Source organism: Choloepus didactylus, chromosome 9 (assembly GCF_015220235.1).
Source record: "Choloepus didactylus isolate mChoDid1 chromosome 9, mChoDid1.pri, whole genome shotgun sequence".
NCBI classification, from domain to species: Eukaryota; Metazoa; Chordata; class Mammalia; order Pilosa; family Megalonychidae; genus Choloepus; species Choloepus didactylus.
Genome location: NC_051315.1, coordinates 65,415,308 through 65,433,318, shown reverse-complemented (window position 1 = coordinate 65,433,318; position 18,011 = coordinate 65,415,308). Strand labels below are relative to the sequence as shown.

At 37.0% G+C, this 18,011-nt stretch overlaps 1 protein-coding gene across 3 annotated transcripts in view; it reads left to right on the top strand.

Moving 5' to 3' along the window:
• LNPK (lunapark, ER junction formation factor) overlaps positions 1 to 18,011 on the top strand; it is a 109,935-nt gene that overhangs the window by 59,267 nt on the left and 32,657 nt on the right. For all 3 annotated transcript variants that reach the window (XM_037849797.1, XM_037849795.1, XM_037849796.1), the window contains one exon: positions 6,740 to 6,952. In XM_037849797.1, coding sequence (XP_037705725.1) covers positions 6,740 to 6,952 — 213 coding nt within the window. The remainder of the gene's footprint in view (positions 1 to 6,739; positions 6,953 to 18,011) is intronic.

Genomic DNA, 18,011 nt, shown 5'->3' with positions numbered 1-18,011 from the left:
TTGGTGGCCATTTCCTCCATTATTGCCTCTGCCCCTTTTCTCCTCTCCTTGTCCTCTGGAATATCCATGACACATACATTCATGTGCTTCATGTTGTCACTCAGCTCCCTGAGATATTGCTCATATTTCTCCATTCTTTTCCCCATCTGTTCTTTTGTGTGTAGGGTATCAGATGTCTTGTTCTCCAGTTCATGAATCTTTTCTTCTGTGTCTTCAGATTTGCTGCTGTATGTCACCATTGTGTCTTTCATGTCTTGTGTTGTGCTTTTCATTCCCATAAGTTCTGTCAATTGTTTTTTTCAAACTTTCTATTTCTTCCTTGTGTTTGCACAATGTCTTCTTTATATCTTTCATCTCTTTTGCCATTTATTCCCTCAACTCATTGAATTGATTCTTAGATTGATTTTTTAGTTGATTTAGGAGATTTGTTTGATTAATAATTAGTTGTTTCAATTCCTGTATCTCAGTTGAAATGTAAGTTTGTTCCTTTGACTGGGCCATATCTTCATTTTTCCTAGTGTGATTTATCATTTTCTGTTGTCTGGACATCTGGTTTCCTTGATTGTCCCAGTCAGATTTTCCCAGAGCAGAATGGGCTCAGGTCTCAGGAGGAGGCTGTGTATTCAGTATTAGGTTTCCCTGAGGGCGAGTCCTAGAAGATTGAGAGACTTTCCCATGAGGCCTCTAGACTCTGCTTTTCCTATCCATCCCAGCAGGTGGTGCTTGTCAGCTGGCAGCTCTCCAGTGGTGTAAAGAGGTGTGGTCCCTTTAATTCACAGTGGACCCTGACCTGGTGAGGGGCTGAGAGTGTCAGAAGCCAAGCTTAAGTTGTTTCTGGTTTGTTTGTCTTCCCCCAGGTCTGAATTCTCTGAGAGAGGGCAGCCACTTGAGCCGGTCTCACCCCACTTTTTTTTTAGGGAAGATACACCCCCTAGAGTGTTAACTTCTCCAATTGAACTCCTCCTTTTCTTTCTGACTCTGTTAGCTCCACCCTTGCCTGGGTCAGTATGGAATTGAAAATGCCTGCTGCTTTCTCTAATGGGCTGCTTAGAATGAGAGAAAAAAAAATGGAAAAAGAGCAAAAGCCCCTTTTCAGAGCCAGTCCCCTGCCCCTCAGTTTCATGGGTCTGCTGGAGTTGGTACCTGGTTCTCTGTGCCCCTCTTCTTGGGACAGAGCCATCTTCCAGTATTCTGAACTCATTCATCTCCAGAAGTCTCTGTTTTTATTTATTTATGTATTTTTTTCCCCGTCAGCCCTGCCTTCCCCCTGCTGGAAGGAACCTGCTTCCCTTCCTGCTCTGTACAATTATCTGTGCTTGTAGCTTGTATTCAGTAGTCCCAATTTGTTAATTAAAACTGCATTTGTAGCTTGGTTGAATTACTTTCTCTGTAACATTACATGTCTCTTTTTTTCCAACATGGTAGCATTTCATCTCGGCCTGCCCTGTCCGAGGGAGGCGTGCCGATTCTGGGGTTACGGTACTTTACTTACGATTCTGCGCTACAATATGAGCCTCTCCACTCATTCCAGGCTGGTGTACGGTGTGTGTCCATTCACAGATGTCTCCCAACAGCTGTTCCAGATTATTTACTAGCTGTTCCTGGTTATTTACTAGTTGCTTTAGAGGACTAACCAAATTCCATACCTTTCTGTGCTGCTATCTTGCTCAGCCCGTCAATCTGCAATCTTAATTCTGCCTTGCCATGTAGCATACCATGTTCATAAATTCTGGGGATTAGGACATAGACATCTTGTGGGGCGGGGGGTGGTGGGGAGCATTATTCTGCCTACCACATCACGTAAGTTAGGTAGTAGGCAGTTGGAAATTTGATGTTGAAACACAAGAGAAAAGTAGATCACTTGGGAGACCTTTGTTAAGCTCATATTTTGTGCCAGTTACCTTACTACATCTGAAGCTACAAGGATGCACTTTCTTCCTATTAGCTCATAGTTAAAAGAGGTGTGCAGGTATGGTAATCATTAATCATATATCCAAGGCCTACAGTGAAGGTGGGTATGAATCACAATGCATTATAAATTTTAATAATTATATGCTGTGAGAACAGGATTGGGAAAGGACTCTACATGCAAAGACTAAGAAGAGAGAAACAAGTTGGTACCTTGAGGGACCGCAAATAGTGCCATATGCCTGAAAAGGGAGCTGGGGTTCTTGTGAAGGAAGGATCAATTTATGAAGAACTTTGGTATTTGACCTTATAGAGTTTAGGACTTTATCTTACATGCAACATTGAAAACCACTGGAGGCTTTGCATTTGAGAAAGAACCCTTCTTTTTTCTTTTTTTGTAACATTGAGAATGGATTAGAGAGTAAGGCTGGAAGCATAGAGATCATTAGGATATCATCCAATCTAGGTAAGAGATAATGGCCTGGAGGAGATAAAGTCAAGGCAATAGAGTTGAGGGAGAGGAAAGAGATTTAAGGGATAATTCAGAGTGGATTGAAAGGATGTACTTTTAATTGAAAAGTGGCAATTAGATATGGAAAATGGGGGATGAAAGGAAGAGCCAAGATATTATGGAGGTTTTTGACTTGGGTAACTAGGTAGATGTTGGTGTTATTAAACAAGATACAGACTATAAGAATTGGAGTAGTGTGTTTGTATAGAAGATAATGATTTGCTTTTGGATCTCTTGAGTTGGAGGTACATCCAGGTGATGAGGTTCATAGGTAATCATTTTTTAAGGAGTTTAGGAAAAAGGCTGAAGCTATTGATACAGATTAGGAATCATTGGAGGTATAGGAGGGACTTATTGAAATTGGGATTGAGTAAAATTGCTCAGGAGAGAGAATAGAGTATGAGAACCTGTGACAACCTGGGGGACATAACATTTAAGGATGAATGGAGAAAGAGGAGCCCAGAGAAAAGACAGAAGGAATGATCAGAGATAAAAGCAGAACTAGGCCAGCATATAGAAAGTTGAAGGTAGTGTAAAGGATCAAGTAAGTAGGAGACTGAAATGAGTCATTGAATTTGACAGGATCTATAACAGAGAGGGTGTGGGCATTGTTGTCATACAAACTAGGGTCCTGGCTCCATTTCTTATTTTACTGGGAGACTTTTGAGAAGTTACTTAGTTTTTGAGCTTTGGCTTTTTTTGAAAATTGGGGGTAGGAATTACCTCAAAGGGTTGGTCTAAATGTGAGTGAAATTACTAAACTCATGTAAAGTGCCTAGTTTAGTTCTTGGCAGATAATAGGGATTTGATAAAGAGTAGCTATGATAATAACAATGGTGGTGGTGATGGTGATGATGATAGATGTTTGTTGGTAACCTAAGCAATAATAGTACCTTCACTGATGGGGTGATAGCGTGCTGCTGTGGTAGCAAAGAGGGACTGAAACCAGATTGAGTTGGGTTGAGGAGTAAATTTGAGGAAGCTTCCCCTCCCCCTCCCAAAAAGCTTTGTTTCTGAGGGAAGAGAGGATATGGAGTCATTTTGGTTAATAAAAAGCCATTGACCTATTGAGTGAGCAGTTTTAATAGAGAAATAGTGCAGAAGCTGAATTTAAAGGAACTTAGTATGACTTGGATGTGAAGATGATCCAGTGGATGTAGATTTTAGAAAAAGTTACAAGTAAAAGGAAGAGATGTCAGATCATTGTCTTCATTATTTGATTATCTAAAGGAATCATATTTATATAAATTCAAACAGTACAGAAACTCTCCAGAAGATGTATCCCCATGTCCCACCAAACTCCCCAAATCTCATAAACACATAATAAGAGCCAAATTCACCCTAAATTTTAGTCTCCAGATCTGTATTTGTGACTATTATTCAGAGGCTTAAGATTTTTTCCTCCTTGTTACTAAAATCCTAGTCACTGAAATTTTTTTCTTATGAGGCTCGTAACTGGACACAGTAGTCCAGAAAGCCTTTGGCCAATCCTTGGAAAAATATGAGGATTGTCTTTGTAGTCCTGCCAGTACTCCCATTTTTCAGAAATTTGAAACCCAGATTGGGTAAAAGACTTTTTAGTTCACATGGAGAATTGGTCATGTCAGCTAGGACAAAAATCCAGGCCTCCTTACTATTGTATGGTGCTCATTTCTACTACAGCTCAGTACCAAAATAAGACAAAACGTTTTACTTGTATATAAAGAATCAATATTTAAAAATCTAATAAAGATTAATTATTAGTATTATACAACATTCATCTAAAAAATCAATAGCAATGTAGAGTTATATATTTAAGTTTTTGCCTCAATTATGGATTTACACATTTAAGCAAGTTATAAATAACTTCGGGAAGACATCTTAAGTGTAAATTTATGTCTATATTTCAATCATTGCCTTTTAGAAATTCTAGATTGCTTAGCTTTTGATTTATTCGATGTGCACTACTTCTACTAATAGCTATTGCTTTTTAAGTACTTTTCAAGAGCCCTGGCTTGTCTCTTTGTGTTGATTATCTCATTTACTCTTCACAACAAATATTGAGGTAAGTATTGTTATTATGAGGAGGCTGAACCCTGAGATGTCATCAACTTGGTCTAGGCCACATCTAGTAAACTGGGTGAAGCTAGAATTTAAATTGATAGTTTGATCCCAAAGTCTATGGTTTTAACAACTATGCTCTATTATTATTTTTAAATTTTGTTTTCTTCCCTTTTGTTTATCCTACTATAGTAGTCTTTGTCTCATTTTGGTTGTCATGTGAGCAGAATTTCTATTGAATTGTTAGTTGATCATTGATGAGAATGTTAAAACATCCTTTAGTTGAGAATCAACTCTTAGGAAATATTCCTTGTATATTTTGCCAGATTGATAAGCAATGCTTAATAAATCTTTTGGGGGGGACTGTATTTTACATTTGAATATAGAAAATGTTGAATATACTCAATGTGACTACTTTGTTGAGCACTAAAAACTTTTTAGAGTAGTTAATACAAAATATTTGTGAATGGCAGGTAGTTAAAAGTAGATAAATCTTAGGTATTTTAAATTGAGACTTCCAGATATTTCATAGCACTTTAGCAAATATTGCCAAATACACAAATTTGATACTGTGTTGCTATTTTAAACTATTGATTATATTGTAATCCTTTATTACGTGCTTTCCCTTTGAATTACGTTTTACCTGAAAATTTGTTAAAAAATGATTTACAGTATCGGATGCCTTATTTTTAAAGTAGCAATTTGAATTACCTAATCTAAAATCTAAAATTTTCTATATAAACTGCATGGGAAGTAGCAAAATATAAAGATGGTTCTATTTACATAATGATGGTGTGCTTGTAATTTATTATTGTAGTGCCTTGGTTAGAGACTAGATTATGAAGCAATGGAAAATTAGTTGGTCTCAGTAATTATAACTAAATTGTCATTGAAAATACTTAGTTGTGTGAAAATACTCTGCCATCTGAAATAATAAGTATTTAGTAAATGTGAGCTGTCAATTTACAATGTCATTATCTTATTGCATGAGTTAAGGATATTATTACCCTAATTTTACAGATACAGAAGCAGAGGCTTAGTGAAGTTATTTAACCCGTCTGAGGTAACATAGCCCAGGATTCCAACCATACCTTTCTGACCACAGTGCCCAGGTTCTTAACTAATTTCAACTACGATGGACGTTTTGTGAAAATCTTGAACCGTCAAACAGAGGCTGAATAAATGTTTTGCTTCTGGAACAGTGTGCATTTTTGCTGTTTATGCCAATTAAAATATAACTTTAGTTTCAGCCCACTAAATGAGGATTTTTAATAGTTAATGTGAATGTAGAAATAGAAAGCTATAAGAGCTTCTTTACTTGAGATCCTACACACTGACATCCAAGTAGGATATTGGTGTGAATGGGGAGTGATAGAATTTAATTTCATGTTATTGAGCAGGTCATGAACTTTTTCTGTAAAGGGCCAATTAGTAAATATAGTAATTGGCTTTGAAGCCCATATGGTCTCTTGCAACTATCCAACTCTTCGAAAGTAGCCATAGACAATATGCAAATACATGAGCATGACTATGATCCAATTAAACAATTTACAAAAACAGACAGCAGGTAGTCTGGATTTGGCCCATTTGCTGAGCCCTGTTATAGAGAATCTTGTAATTTCTGCAACTAAGACAAGATTTATTTATAATGATACATTGTTTTTGCAGAGTGGAAATGTTCCTTTATTGAATTTATGGGCAAAATGAAATTTGTCAAGAAGATAGTAATAGCGTAATGAAGAATGGTAATGGTATCTCATAGTAAAGGATAACTTTTCAGCATTTTTGTGACTGCCTAGATTAATTACTTGATAAACTATATAATTACAGGGTATTCTTATTCATGCATTTCTTAGTGTTGTCATTTTTTTTTTTTTAATCTTGAAAAACAAGTCTGCAGTTTGAAGTTTTCATTAATTCTGATAAGCCTTCTTTCGTTTATCATAAATTATTAAGGTTTAATGATAAAAGGCAGTACATGTAACTGAGTTATGATTTTACTTTATTAAGTTTATTTTGAAAAGAGTTTGATATCAACAGATAGACTTACATCAGTTCTTGTTGTGAAAGCACATGTAGTTGATTTTCAAGTTCAGAAATGGAGTGCTCTGTTATAGGTCAGTTTTCAGTATTACATTTTATAGATTTTTTTATTTCAAGAAGTTTTGACCCTACAATACCTTATGGTGCCACAAAAATTGAACAAATGTAAATTGTTTGTTGGTATTGGCTAATGTAGTACATTGGATATTAAATATAATATATATTTATTCTTCTCAGAGATTCGTCAGCGAACTGCAGCTCAAAGAAACCTTTCTCCAACACCAGCAAGCTCCAACCAGGGCCCTCCTCCACAAGTTCCAGTATCTCCTGGACCACCAAAGGATACTTCAGCCCCTGGTGGACCTCCAGAAAGAACTGTTACTCCAGCCCTACCGTCAAATGTGTTACCAAGACGTCTTGGATCCCCTGCTACTTCAGTGCCTGGAATGGGTAAACAGAGCACTTAATGTTATTTACAGTTTATATTGTTTTCTCTGGTTACCAATAAAACGGGCCATTTTCAGACAATATGGAAATGGCATTTCATTTGAAAATAGCAGAGTGGTTATCTGATTAAACAGGAGTTCCATATTCAATTAGCCATAACTCTTTACAGCTGGCATCCTGTGATACTGAAACCTATTTCTTGAGTTCATTTAACTGTTATGGCTTTGTTTAAATGGCAATAAAACTTTGTAGTATTCTATAGTCAACAGTATAGCATATCTTTTTATATTCAGCTTTAGAATGACTCTAGATTTGTATAAATTGGGAATAGAAGAGAACGCTTTTGGAATACATTCATGGTTTTTTCTAAACTCTGCATATATTTAAAAACAAATTACTTATATTTCAAGGAGAATGTGGTGCACAACACTGCTTTTATTAATAGGGGTTGGTAGATTTTTCTTTTTTTAAGTCATAAAACCTTAGTGTTTTCTGATAGAGCCTTTAGTATAAAGTCCTATTGAATTAACACACTGCCTTTACTACTGTTTTATTTTTTTGAATTCTCTTCTTTTAAGTGTGGTGAATCTCTAGGGAAAGATCCCATTTTGGAGTTTAGCAGAATAAGTATATTACCCTGAAATTTTCGTTTGGAATATGATTGGGGGCTGGAAGTATAATGCTTTAGCAGATCACATTATGTTATGTAGATTTCTATGTCAGATTATTGAATATGATTAATTGTTTATCTTATTTTAGGATATTTAATTCTAATTTAGATTATTTTGATATTTCATGATTAATTACTCTAACATATAACGATGATTTGGAGGCTAAGCAGTAGTTGGTATTAGGTTATCAGGGCATTTGCATAGTAAAATCAACAAGCAATCTAAATGTTACTATTGTAGTAGATTTCTCCTCTGATTTTTCCCTCAAAAAAAGCAGCATAAGATTTTAGAAAACACAATTTATAAACAAATTAAGAAAGCTGAATACAAATGAAGTGTACACAAATCTTATAACTTTTGAAATAGTTATTTTAAAAAATACTTTTAGACTTGCAGAGGAGGCGGGGCAAGATGGCAGACTGGTGAGCTGTATGTTTTAGTTACTCCTCCAGGAAAGTAGGTAAAAAGCCAGGAACTGCGTGGACTGGACACCACAGAGCAATCTGTCTTTGGGCATACTTCATACAACACTCATGAAAACGTGGAACTGCTGAGATCAGCGAAATCTGTAAGTTTTTGCGGCCAGGGGACCCGCGCCCCTCCCTGCCAGGCTCAGTCCCGGGGGAGGAGGGGCTGTCAGCTCCAGGAAGGAGAAGGGAGAATTGCAGTGGCTGCTCTTATCGGAAACTCATTCTACTGATTCAAACTCCAACCATAGATAGACTGAGGCCAGACACCAGAGACTCTGAGAGCAGCCAGCCCAGCAGAGAGGAGACAGGCATAGAAAAAAAACAACACGAAAAACTCCAAAATAAAAGCAGAGGATTTTTGGAGTTCTGGTGAACACAGAAAGGGGAAGGGCGGAGATCAGGCCTTGAGGCGCATATGCAAATCCCGAAGCAAGGCTGATCTCTCTGCCCTGTGGACCTTTCCTTAATGGCCCTGGTTGCTTTGTCTATTAGCATTTCAATAACCCATTAGATCTCTGAGGAGGGCCGTTTTTTTTTTTTTTTTTTTTTTTTTTAAAATCCTTTTTGCTTTTTCTAAAACAATTACTCTAAGAAGCTCAATACAGAAAGCTTCAAAGAATTGAAATTTGGGCACGTCAAGTCAAGAGCAGAACTAAGAGAGCTCTGAGACAAAAGGCAATAATCCAGTGGCTGAGAAAATTCATAAACAACACAACTTCCCAAGAAAAGGGGGGTGTCCGCTCACAGCCACCATCCTGGTGGACAGGAAACACTCCTGCCCGTCCCCAGCCCCATAGCCCAGAGCTGCCCCAAACAACCCAGTGTGACGGAAGTGCTTCAAATAACAGGCACACACCACAAAACTGGGCGTGGACATTAGCCTTCCCTGCAACCTCAGCTGAATGTCCCAGAGCTGGGAAGGGGGAGCAGTGTGAATTAACAGAGCCCCATTCAGCCATCATTTGAGCAGACTGGGAGCCTCCCAACACAGCCCAGAAGCCCAGAACTGCCCTGGGGGGACGGCACTCACCTGTGACATAGCACAGTCATCCCTCAACAGAGGATCCGGGGTGCACGGCCTGGAAGAGGGGCCCACTTGCAAGTCTCAGGAGCCATACGCCAATACCAAAGACTTGTGGGTCAGTGGCAGAGACAAACTGTGGCAGGACTGAACTGAAGGATTAGACTATTGCAGTAGCTTTAAAACTCTAGGATCATCAGGGAGATTTGATTGTTAGGGCCACCACCCCTCCCCGACTGCCCAGAAACACGCCCCACATACAGGGCAGGCAACACCAACTACACACGCAAGCTTGGGACACCAATTGGGCCCCACAAGACTCACTCCCCCACTCACCAAAAAGGCTAAGCAGGGGAGATCTGGCTTGTGGAGAACAGGTGGCTCGTGGACGCCACCTGCTGGTTAGTTAGAGAAAGTGTACTCCACGAAGCTGTAGATCTGATAATTTAGAGATAAGGACTTCAACTGGTCTACAAACACTAAAAGAACCCTATCAAGGTCAGCAAATGCCACGAGGCCAAAGACAACAGAAAATTATAAAGCATATGAAAAAACCAGACGATATGGTTAACCCAAGCCCAAGCACCCAAATCAAAAGACCAGAAGAGACACACCTAGAACAGCTACTCAAAGAACTAAAGATGAACAATGAGACCCTAGTACGGGATATGAAGGAAATCAAGAAGACCCTAGAAGAGCATAAAGAAGACATTGCAAGACTAAATAAAAAAATGGATGATCTTATGGAAATTAAAGAAACTGTTGACCAAATTAAAAAGATTCTGGACACTCATAGTACAAGACTAGAGGAAGTTGAACAATGAATCAGTGACCTGGAAGATGACAGAATGGAAAATGAAAGCATAAAAGAAAGAATGGGGAAAAAAATTGAAAAACTCGAAATGGACCTCAGGGATATGATAGATAATATGAAACGTCCGAATGTAAGACTCATTGGTGTCCCAGAAGGGGAAGAAAAGGGTAAAGGTCTAGGAAGAGTATTCAAAGAAATTGTTGGGGAAAACTTCCCAAATCTTCTAAACAACATAAATACACAAATCATAAATGCTCAGCGAACTCCAAATAGAATAAATCCAAAAAAACCCACTCCGAGACATATACTGATCACACTGTCAAACATAGAAGAGAAGGAGCAAGTTCTGAAAGCAGCAAGAGAAAAGCAATTCACCACATACAAAGGAAACAGCATAAGACTAAGTAGTGACTACTCAGCAGCCACCATGGAGGCGAGAAGGCAGTGGCACGATATATTTAAAATTCTGAGTGAGAGGAATTTCCAGCCAAGAATACTTTATCCAGCAAAGCTCTCCTTCAAATTTGAGGGAGAGCTTAAATTTTTCACAGACAAAGAAATGTTGAGAGAATTTGCTAACAAGAGACCTGCCCTACTGGAGATACTAAAGGGAGCCCTACAGACAGAGAAACAAAGACAGGACAGAGAGACCTGGAGAAAGGTTCAGTACTAAAGAGATTCGGTATGGGTACAATAAAGGATATTAATAGAGAGAGGGAAAAATATGGCAAACATAATCCAAAGGATAAGATGGCCGATTCAAGAAATGCCTTCACGGTTTTAACGTTGAATGTAAATGGATTAAACTCCCCAATTAAAAGATATAGATTCGCAGAATGGATCAAAAAAAATGAACCATCAATATGTTGCATACAAGAGACTCATCTTAGACACAGGGACACAAAGAAACTGAAAGTGAAAGGATGGAAAAAAATATTTCATGCAAGCTACAGCCAAAAGAAAGCAGGTGTAGCAATATTAATCTCAGATAAAATAGACTTCAAATGCAGGGATGTTTTGAGAGACAAAGAAGGCCACTACATACTAATAAAAGGGGCAATTCAGCAAGAAGAAATAACAATCGTAAATGTCTATGCACCCAATCAAGGTGCCACAAAATACATGAGAGAAACATTGGCAAAACTAAAGGAAGCAATTGATGTTTCCACAATAATTGTGGGAGACTTCAACACATCACTCTCTCCTATAGATAGATCAACCAGACAGAAGACCAATAAGGAAATTGAAAACCTAAACAATCTGATAAATGAATTAGATTTAACAGACATATACAGGACATTACATCCCAAATCACCAGGATACACATACTTTTCTAGTGCTCACGGAACTTTCTCCAGAATAGATCATATGCTGGGACATAAAACAAGCCTCAATAAATTTAAAAAGATTGAAATTATTCAAAGCACATTCTCTGACCACAATGGAATACAATTAGAAGTCAATAACCATCAGAGACTTAGAAAATTCACAAATACCTGGAGGTTAAACAACACACTCCTAAACAATCAGTGGGTTAAAGAAGAAATAGCAAGAGAAATTGCTAAATATATAGAGACGAATGAAAATGAGAGCACAACATACCAAAACCTATGGGATGCAGCAAAAGCAGTGCTAAGGGGGAAATTTATAGCACGAAACGCATATATTAAAAAGGAAGAAAGAGCCAAAATCAAAGAACTAATGGATCAACTGAAGAAGCTAGAAAATGAACAGCAAACCAATCCTAAACCAAGTACAAGAAAAGAAATAACAAGGATTAAAGCAGAAATAAATGACATAGAGAACAAAAAAACAATAGAAAGGATAAATATCACCAAAAGTTGGTTCTTTGAGAAGATCAACAAGATTGACAAGCCCCTAGCTAGACTGACAAAATCAAAAAGACAGAAGACCCATATAAACAAAATAATGAATGAAAAAGGTGACATAACTGCAGATCCTGAAGAAATTAAAAAATTATAAGAGGATATTATGAACAACTGTATGGCAACAAACTGGATAATGTAGAAGAAATGGACAATTTCCTGGAAACATATGAACAACCTAGACTGACCAGAGAAGAAATAGAAGACCTCAACCAACCCATCACAAGCAAAGAGATCCAATCAGTCATCACTTACTTGCAGCTGTATGCAATACCTGTGGATTCAGTGTGGGGAAAACAACCTAGGGATTGGGCCCAAAGAATTGTCTAGGACCAGTTCTGTGGCAGGAGGCTGAACTCAACCTTGTACCCTACCCTGTCAAGTAAGATATACTAGACAGATACATTCACACCACGTGGAAAAATTCCCTGGCCAGGGAATATACTAATTTCCAAGACAATTTTTAGAGTGAGAAGAAAAAAAAAAAAGAAGAAAAGAAAAGTAGAAAAGAGGGAAGCCAGGATAAACCTTCCAGTCTGGGAAGTAGAGAGTTAAACTGCTTCATGGTTTCCTTTTGCCCTGCCCAGCAGCATACACTTATTTGGATAATTCTGGCTAGAGATTCCCTAAGGCCTTGTGCAACCCTGGGTGGGCCAGGAACTGCAAGAGGGTTTTCTTTTTTCTCCAAGAAAAAGGAGGCCCAGCCCGTCAGCCTCAAGGGCCAGCTGGGCAATTCCCCTGTCTCCCTTGAAGAGCTCCAAGAGTGGCCGAATGCTAGTCGGGTCCCAGACAAGGCTGTAGTCCTGATCCCTGCACCACAGAGAGAGGAAGCACAGGGAGAATGCACAGATGCAAATCTGGACAGACATTTAAATAAGGAAATGAAGGGATTGGCTGGTACTGGCTTCTGCAAACCCACTCTAAAGGCTTGAAAAATACCAGGGCTCACACCCTGTGGAGCTCCAGAAAGAAGCCCCTTGTGCTACAGAGTGCCTTCATCAGTTGCTGAGCATCATCCTCATGCCAAGCCTTGTGCTGGGTGCTCAGGACCCAGGGATGAAGCAGACTTGGGCCCAACCCTTAGGGCGCTCATAGCTGAGTGGGAAAGAGACAAACAAAGCAATCGATGCGGGACACTGATCAGCAAGATAGCAGTAAGACCAGGGTGTCTGGTAGCCCACAGGGATACCAAACCCAGAATAAGGATGGAATAAGAAAAGGGGGGAGTGGGGAGGAGGTCAGGGAAGGCTCCCAGGAGGAGGTGATGCTTACTTGATGTGAGTCATAAAGAGAATAAGTTAGCCAGTCAGAAAGGGACCCCTGTTCAGCACAAATGACCCAGATTTTCAAAGAGCCCTAAAACCTCTCATTACTGGATGAAATTTTGAAGAGGAAAGTACATATTTGTATCTGTTCTTCTTTTAAAGAAAATTCACCTTCACTGATAAAGCTAACTTCCTAATGAAACCATGTATATGAAACTATTTTGTGAAACTATCCAAATGGCAACTGATAACAGTAATAAATTTATTGTTGTTATATGTGGCAATCCCCACCATGTTCCCGCTAAACTGCTCTTCACTCAATTCAAGCCATCCAGCACAGACTCCAAGACCAGAGGGTGTCCACCCCAATACCCACTCAGCAAGGCCAAGGAAATCCAAGTAGGCCACATCCTACCGGGACATATCCTTTAAAAAGGACTCTTTTTGGCACTCTCACACGCTGCTGGTGGGAGTGTCAACTGGAAGAACCTCCAGGGATGAGAATGTGACAATGCCTATAATATTTTAAATGCAATGGGCATACCCTTTGACTCAGAAACTCTCACACAGATATGCTTTCATGAGTATAAAAAGATGTATAAGGAAGTGTAGTGCAGCACTGTTTTAAACAGCAATAGATTGGTACCAATATAGTCAGTTAAATAAATTCTACTATAGCCATAAAATGGGAAACTATAAAAAAACAGGAAAACATAAAGGGGTTAGATCTATACCTAATGATATCAAACAGTCTCCAAAATATATTTTTGAGTGAAAAGAGCAAGGAACAAAAAAAATGTGTATAGATTTTTTTCTCCTAACAAAATCGGTGGGATGTACATAAACACACACATGTACTTAAATGTGGGAACATTCAGGAAGGGAACAGAAAATAGTACAGTAGTTGTCTCTAGGGAGGGGAAGTATAGGTCTGAAAAAAACAGACTTCCTTGCACAATATATCTTTTGTACTATTGGATTTTTTTTATCATGAGCATGCATTTTTTAATAAAAGAAAATTAGTTTTTCTTAAAAAAAAAAAAATACTTTTAAACTTGACATATGATGATGCCACTGTAAGGTAGCCATCTATTTTCTAAAATTGAGAAAAGTTAAATGAAAATCATTCATCTTTCAGTTGTGGTTTGATTTATTTGAGATACCCACAATTTGTAAATTAAAGTTCCTAGTTTAATGAGAACTTTTTTATGAGAATCCATGAATTATATACAATTGTGTATATAATTAATTTTAAGAAATAAAAAAGTTTAGCTATTTTTAAATAATAATAAAAGTATTATCGCACATGTAAGGACAGGGATGTAGAAGGAACAATGACCTAAATACATGATCATGTAAACGTAACATATTCTGCTAACGTTTAGACTAGTTTCTGTATGAAAAACTATTTAAGTTGTACATTGCCAAAAATATGAATGACCTAAATGATTTCTTATAGAGAAGATTAATAATTCATTTTTCATTATACCATGTTTGTGGATGGGAATCAATTTGATGTGTATTTCCACAGGGCTCCCATATGTTTGAAAATTAATAACCAGCAGGTACTTGATCATTTGCCAAATTGTATAAAAATGACCAGTATTCCTACAATGATTGCTTTTGATGTTTGTATTAATTACTGTTATCCATAACAGCATGAGTTTGAAGATACGTGATTTTGAAAGTTAGTATCCAAGAGATTTACGATATTCTTATTGAATCTGTTGTCATGTATTATGCATCTAGATTCCTTTATGGATAATTTCATTTTAAATATGTAGAAGTAAAATACTCCAGCAAAAGTTGTTGGCTTAAGTGCTCTCAAAATCTGATTTGGCATGCCTATGTAAGTTGAAAATTTGATAATGTAGAGTGACGCTTAATTTCTGCATTCCAGTTTCTTTCTCAGTGATAACGATTGAATAATATTTTTAGTACAATTAAACCAATAATTTATCTGATGAAATATTAAAAATGTAATTGGTTTGTAATACTAAGAACTTGTTCTAGACCCTATATTTCCTTTAATAATAGCTATAATTTTGACATCAGTTACCCTTTTATAGGTGGTAGCAGTCTCTTGGTTTGTGATATTTACAAAGCAAATATCCTTTATTTTTTATTCTTTTAAAATTAATACATTATTTCTACCCTAAAGCCATTGTTGAATGCTTTAAAGTTTTTGTCACTGCCATTTTGAAAATCGTTTATCCTTGTGTTGCAAGGCTTATTGCAACAGGATCTCATTTTACGAAGTCTCCATGTAAAACCATGTCCAGTAAAGCTTCTGCCTACCTTATTCCTATATTCATCCTGCCTTGTTTATGAGGGCAAATGTCACATTTTATTTATCTTTTTCTCTCACTTTCTTCTCAATGCCTTCTAGGTTATCTCTCAATTCAGAGTGTTTCCTTGAAGCAGTTCTCTTTTAGTTTTCAGAGGTCTTGGGGTTACAATTCATAAAGTTTTAATGTGTAATTACTGTTATTGTTTTTAAATAATATAAATTGTTAAATAAAGTCTGTTATTTTCTCCTGCTCCTCTCTAGTCTCTTCTGATATTGCATAATTTATTTCATGAACATAATATGTCTCATTTATTTAGGTCTTCTTTAATTTCTCTCAGAAATGTTTTGTAGTTTTTAGTATATACGCTTTGCACATCTTTCATCAAATTTATATCTGATTATTTCATATTTTTGATCCTTTTGTAAATGATATTATTTTATTAACTATTTCCAGTTGCTTGTTGCTAACATACATAGAAATACAATTGATTATTACATATTTATTTTGTATCCCGCAACCTTGCTAAATTCAAATTATTATTTCTAGTAGCTTTTTTTCATAGATTTCATAGTATTTTCTACATAGACAATCATGTTGTCTGTGAATAAAAACAATTCTATTTCTTCCTTTCCAATATAGGTGTCTTTTATTTCTTTTTCTTGCCTTATTACATTAATTAGAACCTCCAAAACACTTAAATTTTTTTTCTTTATTGGAGAAGTTGTGGGTTTACAGAGCAATCATGCATAAAATACAGGATTCCCGTACACCACCCCACCACCAACACCTTACATTGGTGTGGAACATGTCTTACAATTGATGATAGCACCTTTTTATAATTGTACTATTAACTAAAGTCCATGGTTTAACTTAGGATTCATAGCTTGTGTAGTGTAGTTCTGTTGATTTTTATTTTCATTTTTATTTTTACAATATATATGATCTAACATTTCCCATTTTAATCACATTCAGATATATATTTCAGTGCTGTTAACTGCATTCACAGCGTTGTGCTACTACCACTACCATCCAATACCAAAACATTTTTGTCATCCCAAATAGGAGCCTTTTACATTTTAAGCCTTAACTTCCCATTCCCTATCCCCACCCAGTCCTTTGGTAACCTATATTCTAGATTCTGACTCTGAGTTTGCTTATTCTAATGGTTTCAAATCAGTGAGATCATACAATATCTATCCTTTTGTGTCTGATTTATTTCACTCAACATGGTGTCTTCAAGGTTCATCCATGTTGTCACAATTATCAGAACTTCATTCCTTTTTATGGCTGAATAACATTCCATTGTATGTATATACCACATTTTATTTATCCATTCATCAATTGATAGACACTTGGGCTGCTTCCATCTTTTGGCAATAGTGAATAATACTACTATGAACATTGGTGTGCAAATATCTGTTTGGTCCCTGCTTTCAATTCTTTTGGGTATATACTGAGTGGTGGGATTGCCAGTTCATGTGGTAATTCTATACTTAGCTTTCTGAGGAACCACCAAACTGTCTTTCACAGTGGCTGCATCATTTTACATTGTCAGCAACAATGAAAGGGTATTCCTTTCTTTTTCTCTGCATCTTCTGTAAGAAGATGTTTTTTTTTTATAATAGCTTTTCTAATGGGTGTGAAATGGTATCTCATTGTGGTTTTGATTTGCATTTCCCTGATGGCTAATGATGTTGAACATCTTTTCATGTGCTTGCTGGCCATTTGTATATCTTCATTGGAGAGATGTCTATTCAAGTCCTTTGCCCATTTTTAAAATTGGGTTGTTGTCTTTTTGTTGTTAAGTTGAAGGATTTCTTTATATATTCTGTATATTAGGCCATTATCAGCTATGTGGCTTCCAGACATTTTCTCCAATTGTGTAAGTTGTCTTTCATTTTCATGGTAAAGTCCATTGAGGAATTAAAGTTTTTTATTTTGATGATGTCCCATTTATCTGTTTTTTTTTCTTGTTGCTTGTGCTTTGGGTGTAAAGTCTAAGAAACCATTGCTTAATACAAGGTCCTGAAGATGCTTCCCTACGTTATCTTCTAGGAGTTTGATAGTTCTACCTCTTCTATTTAGGGTCTTTGATCCATTTTGAGTTGATTTATATATGGTGTGAAGTAGGGGTAATTTTTTTTTTTTTTTTGAAATGGAGGTTCAATGTTCCCAGCACCATTTGAAGAGACTATTCTTTCCTAATTGAGTGGTCTTTGCACCATTGTCAAAAACTAGTTGGCCATAAATGCAAGGGTTGAATACTGAGCTCTCAATTTGATTCTGTTGGTCTGTATGTCTTACCTTGTACCAGTGGCTTTGTAATAAGTTTTTTTTTTTTTTTTTTAATCTTCATTTTATTGAGATATATTCACATACCACGCAGTCATACAAAACAAATCGTACTTTCGATTGTTTACAGTACCATTACATAGTGGTACATTCATCACCCAAATCAGTCCCTGGCACCTTCATTAGCACACACACAAAAATAACAAGAATAATAATTAGAGTGAAAAAGAGCAATTGAAGTAAAAAAGAACACTGGGTACCTTTGTCTGTTTGTTTCCTTCCCCTATTTTTCTACTCATCCATCCATAAACTAGACAAAGTGGAGTGTGGTCCTTATGGCTTTCCCAATCCC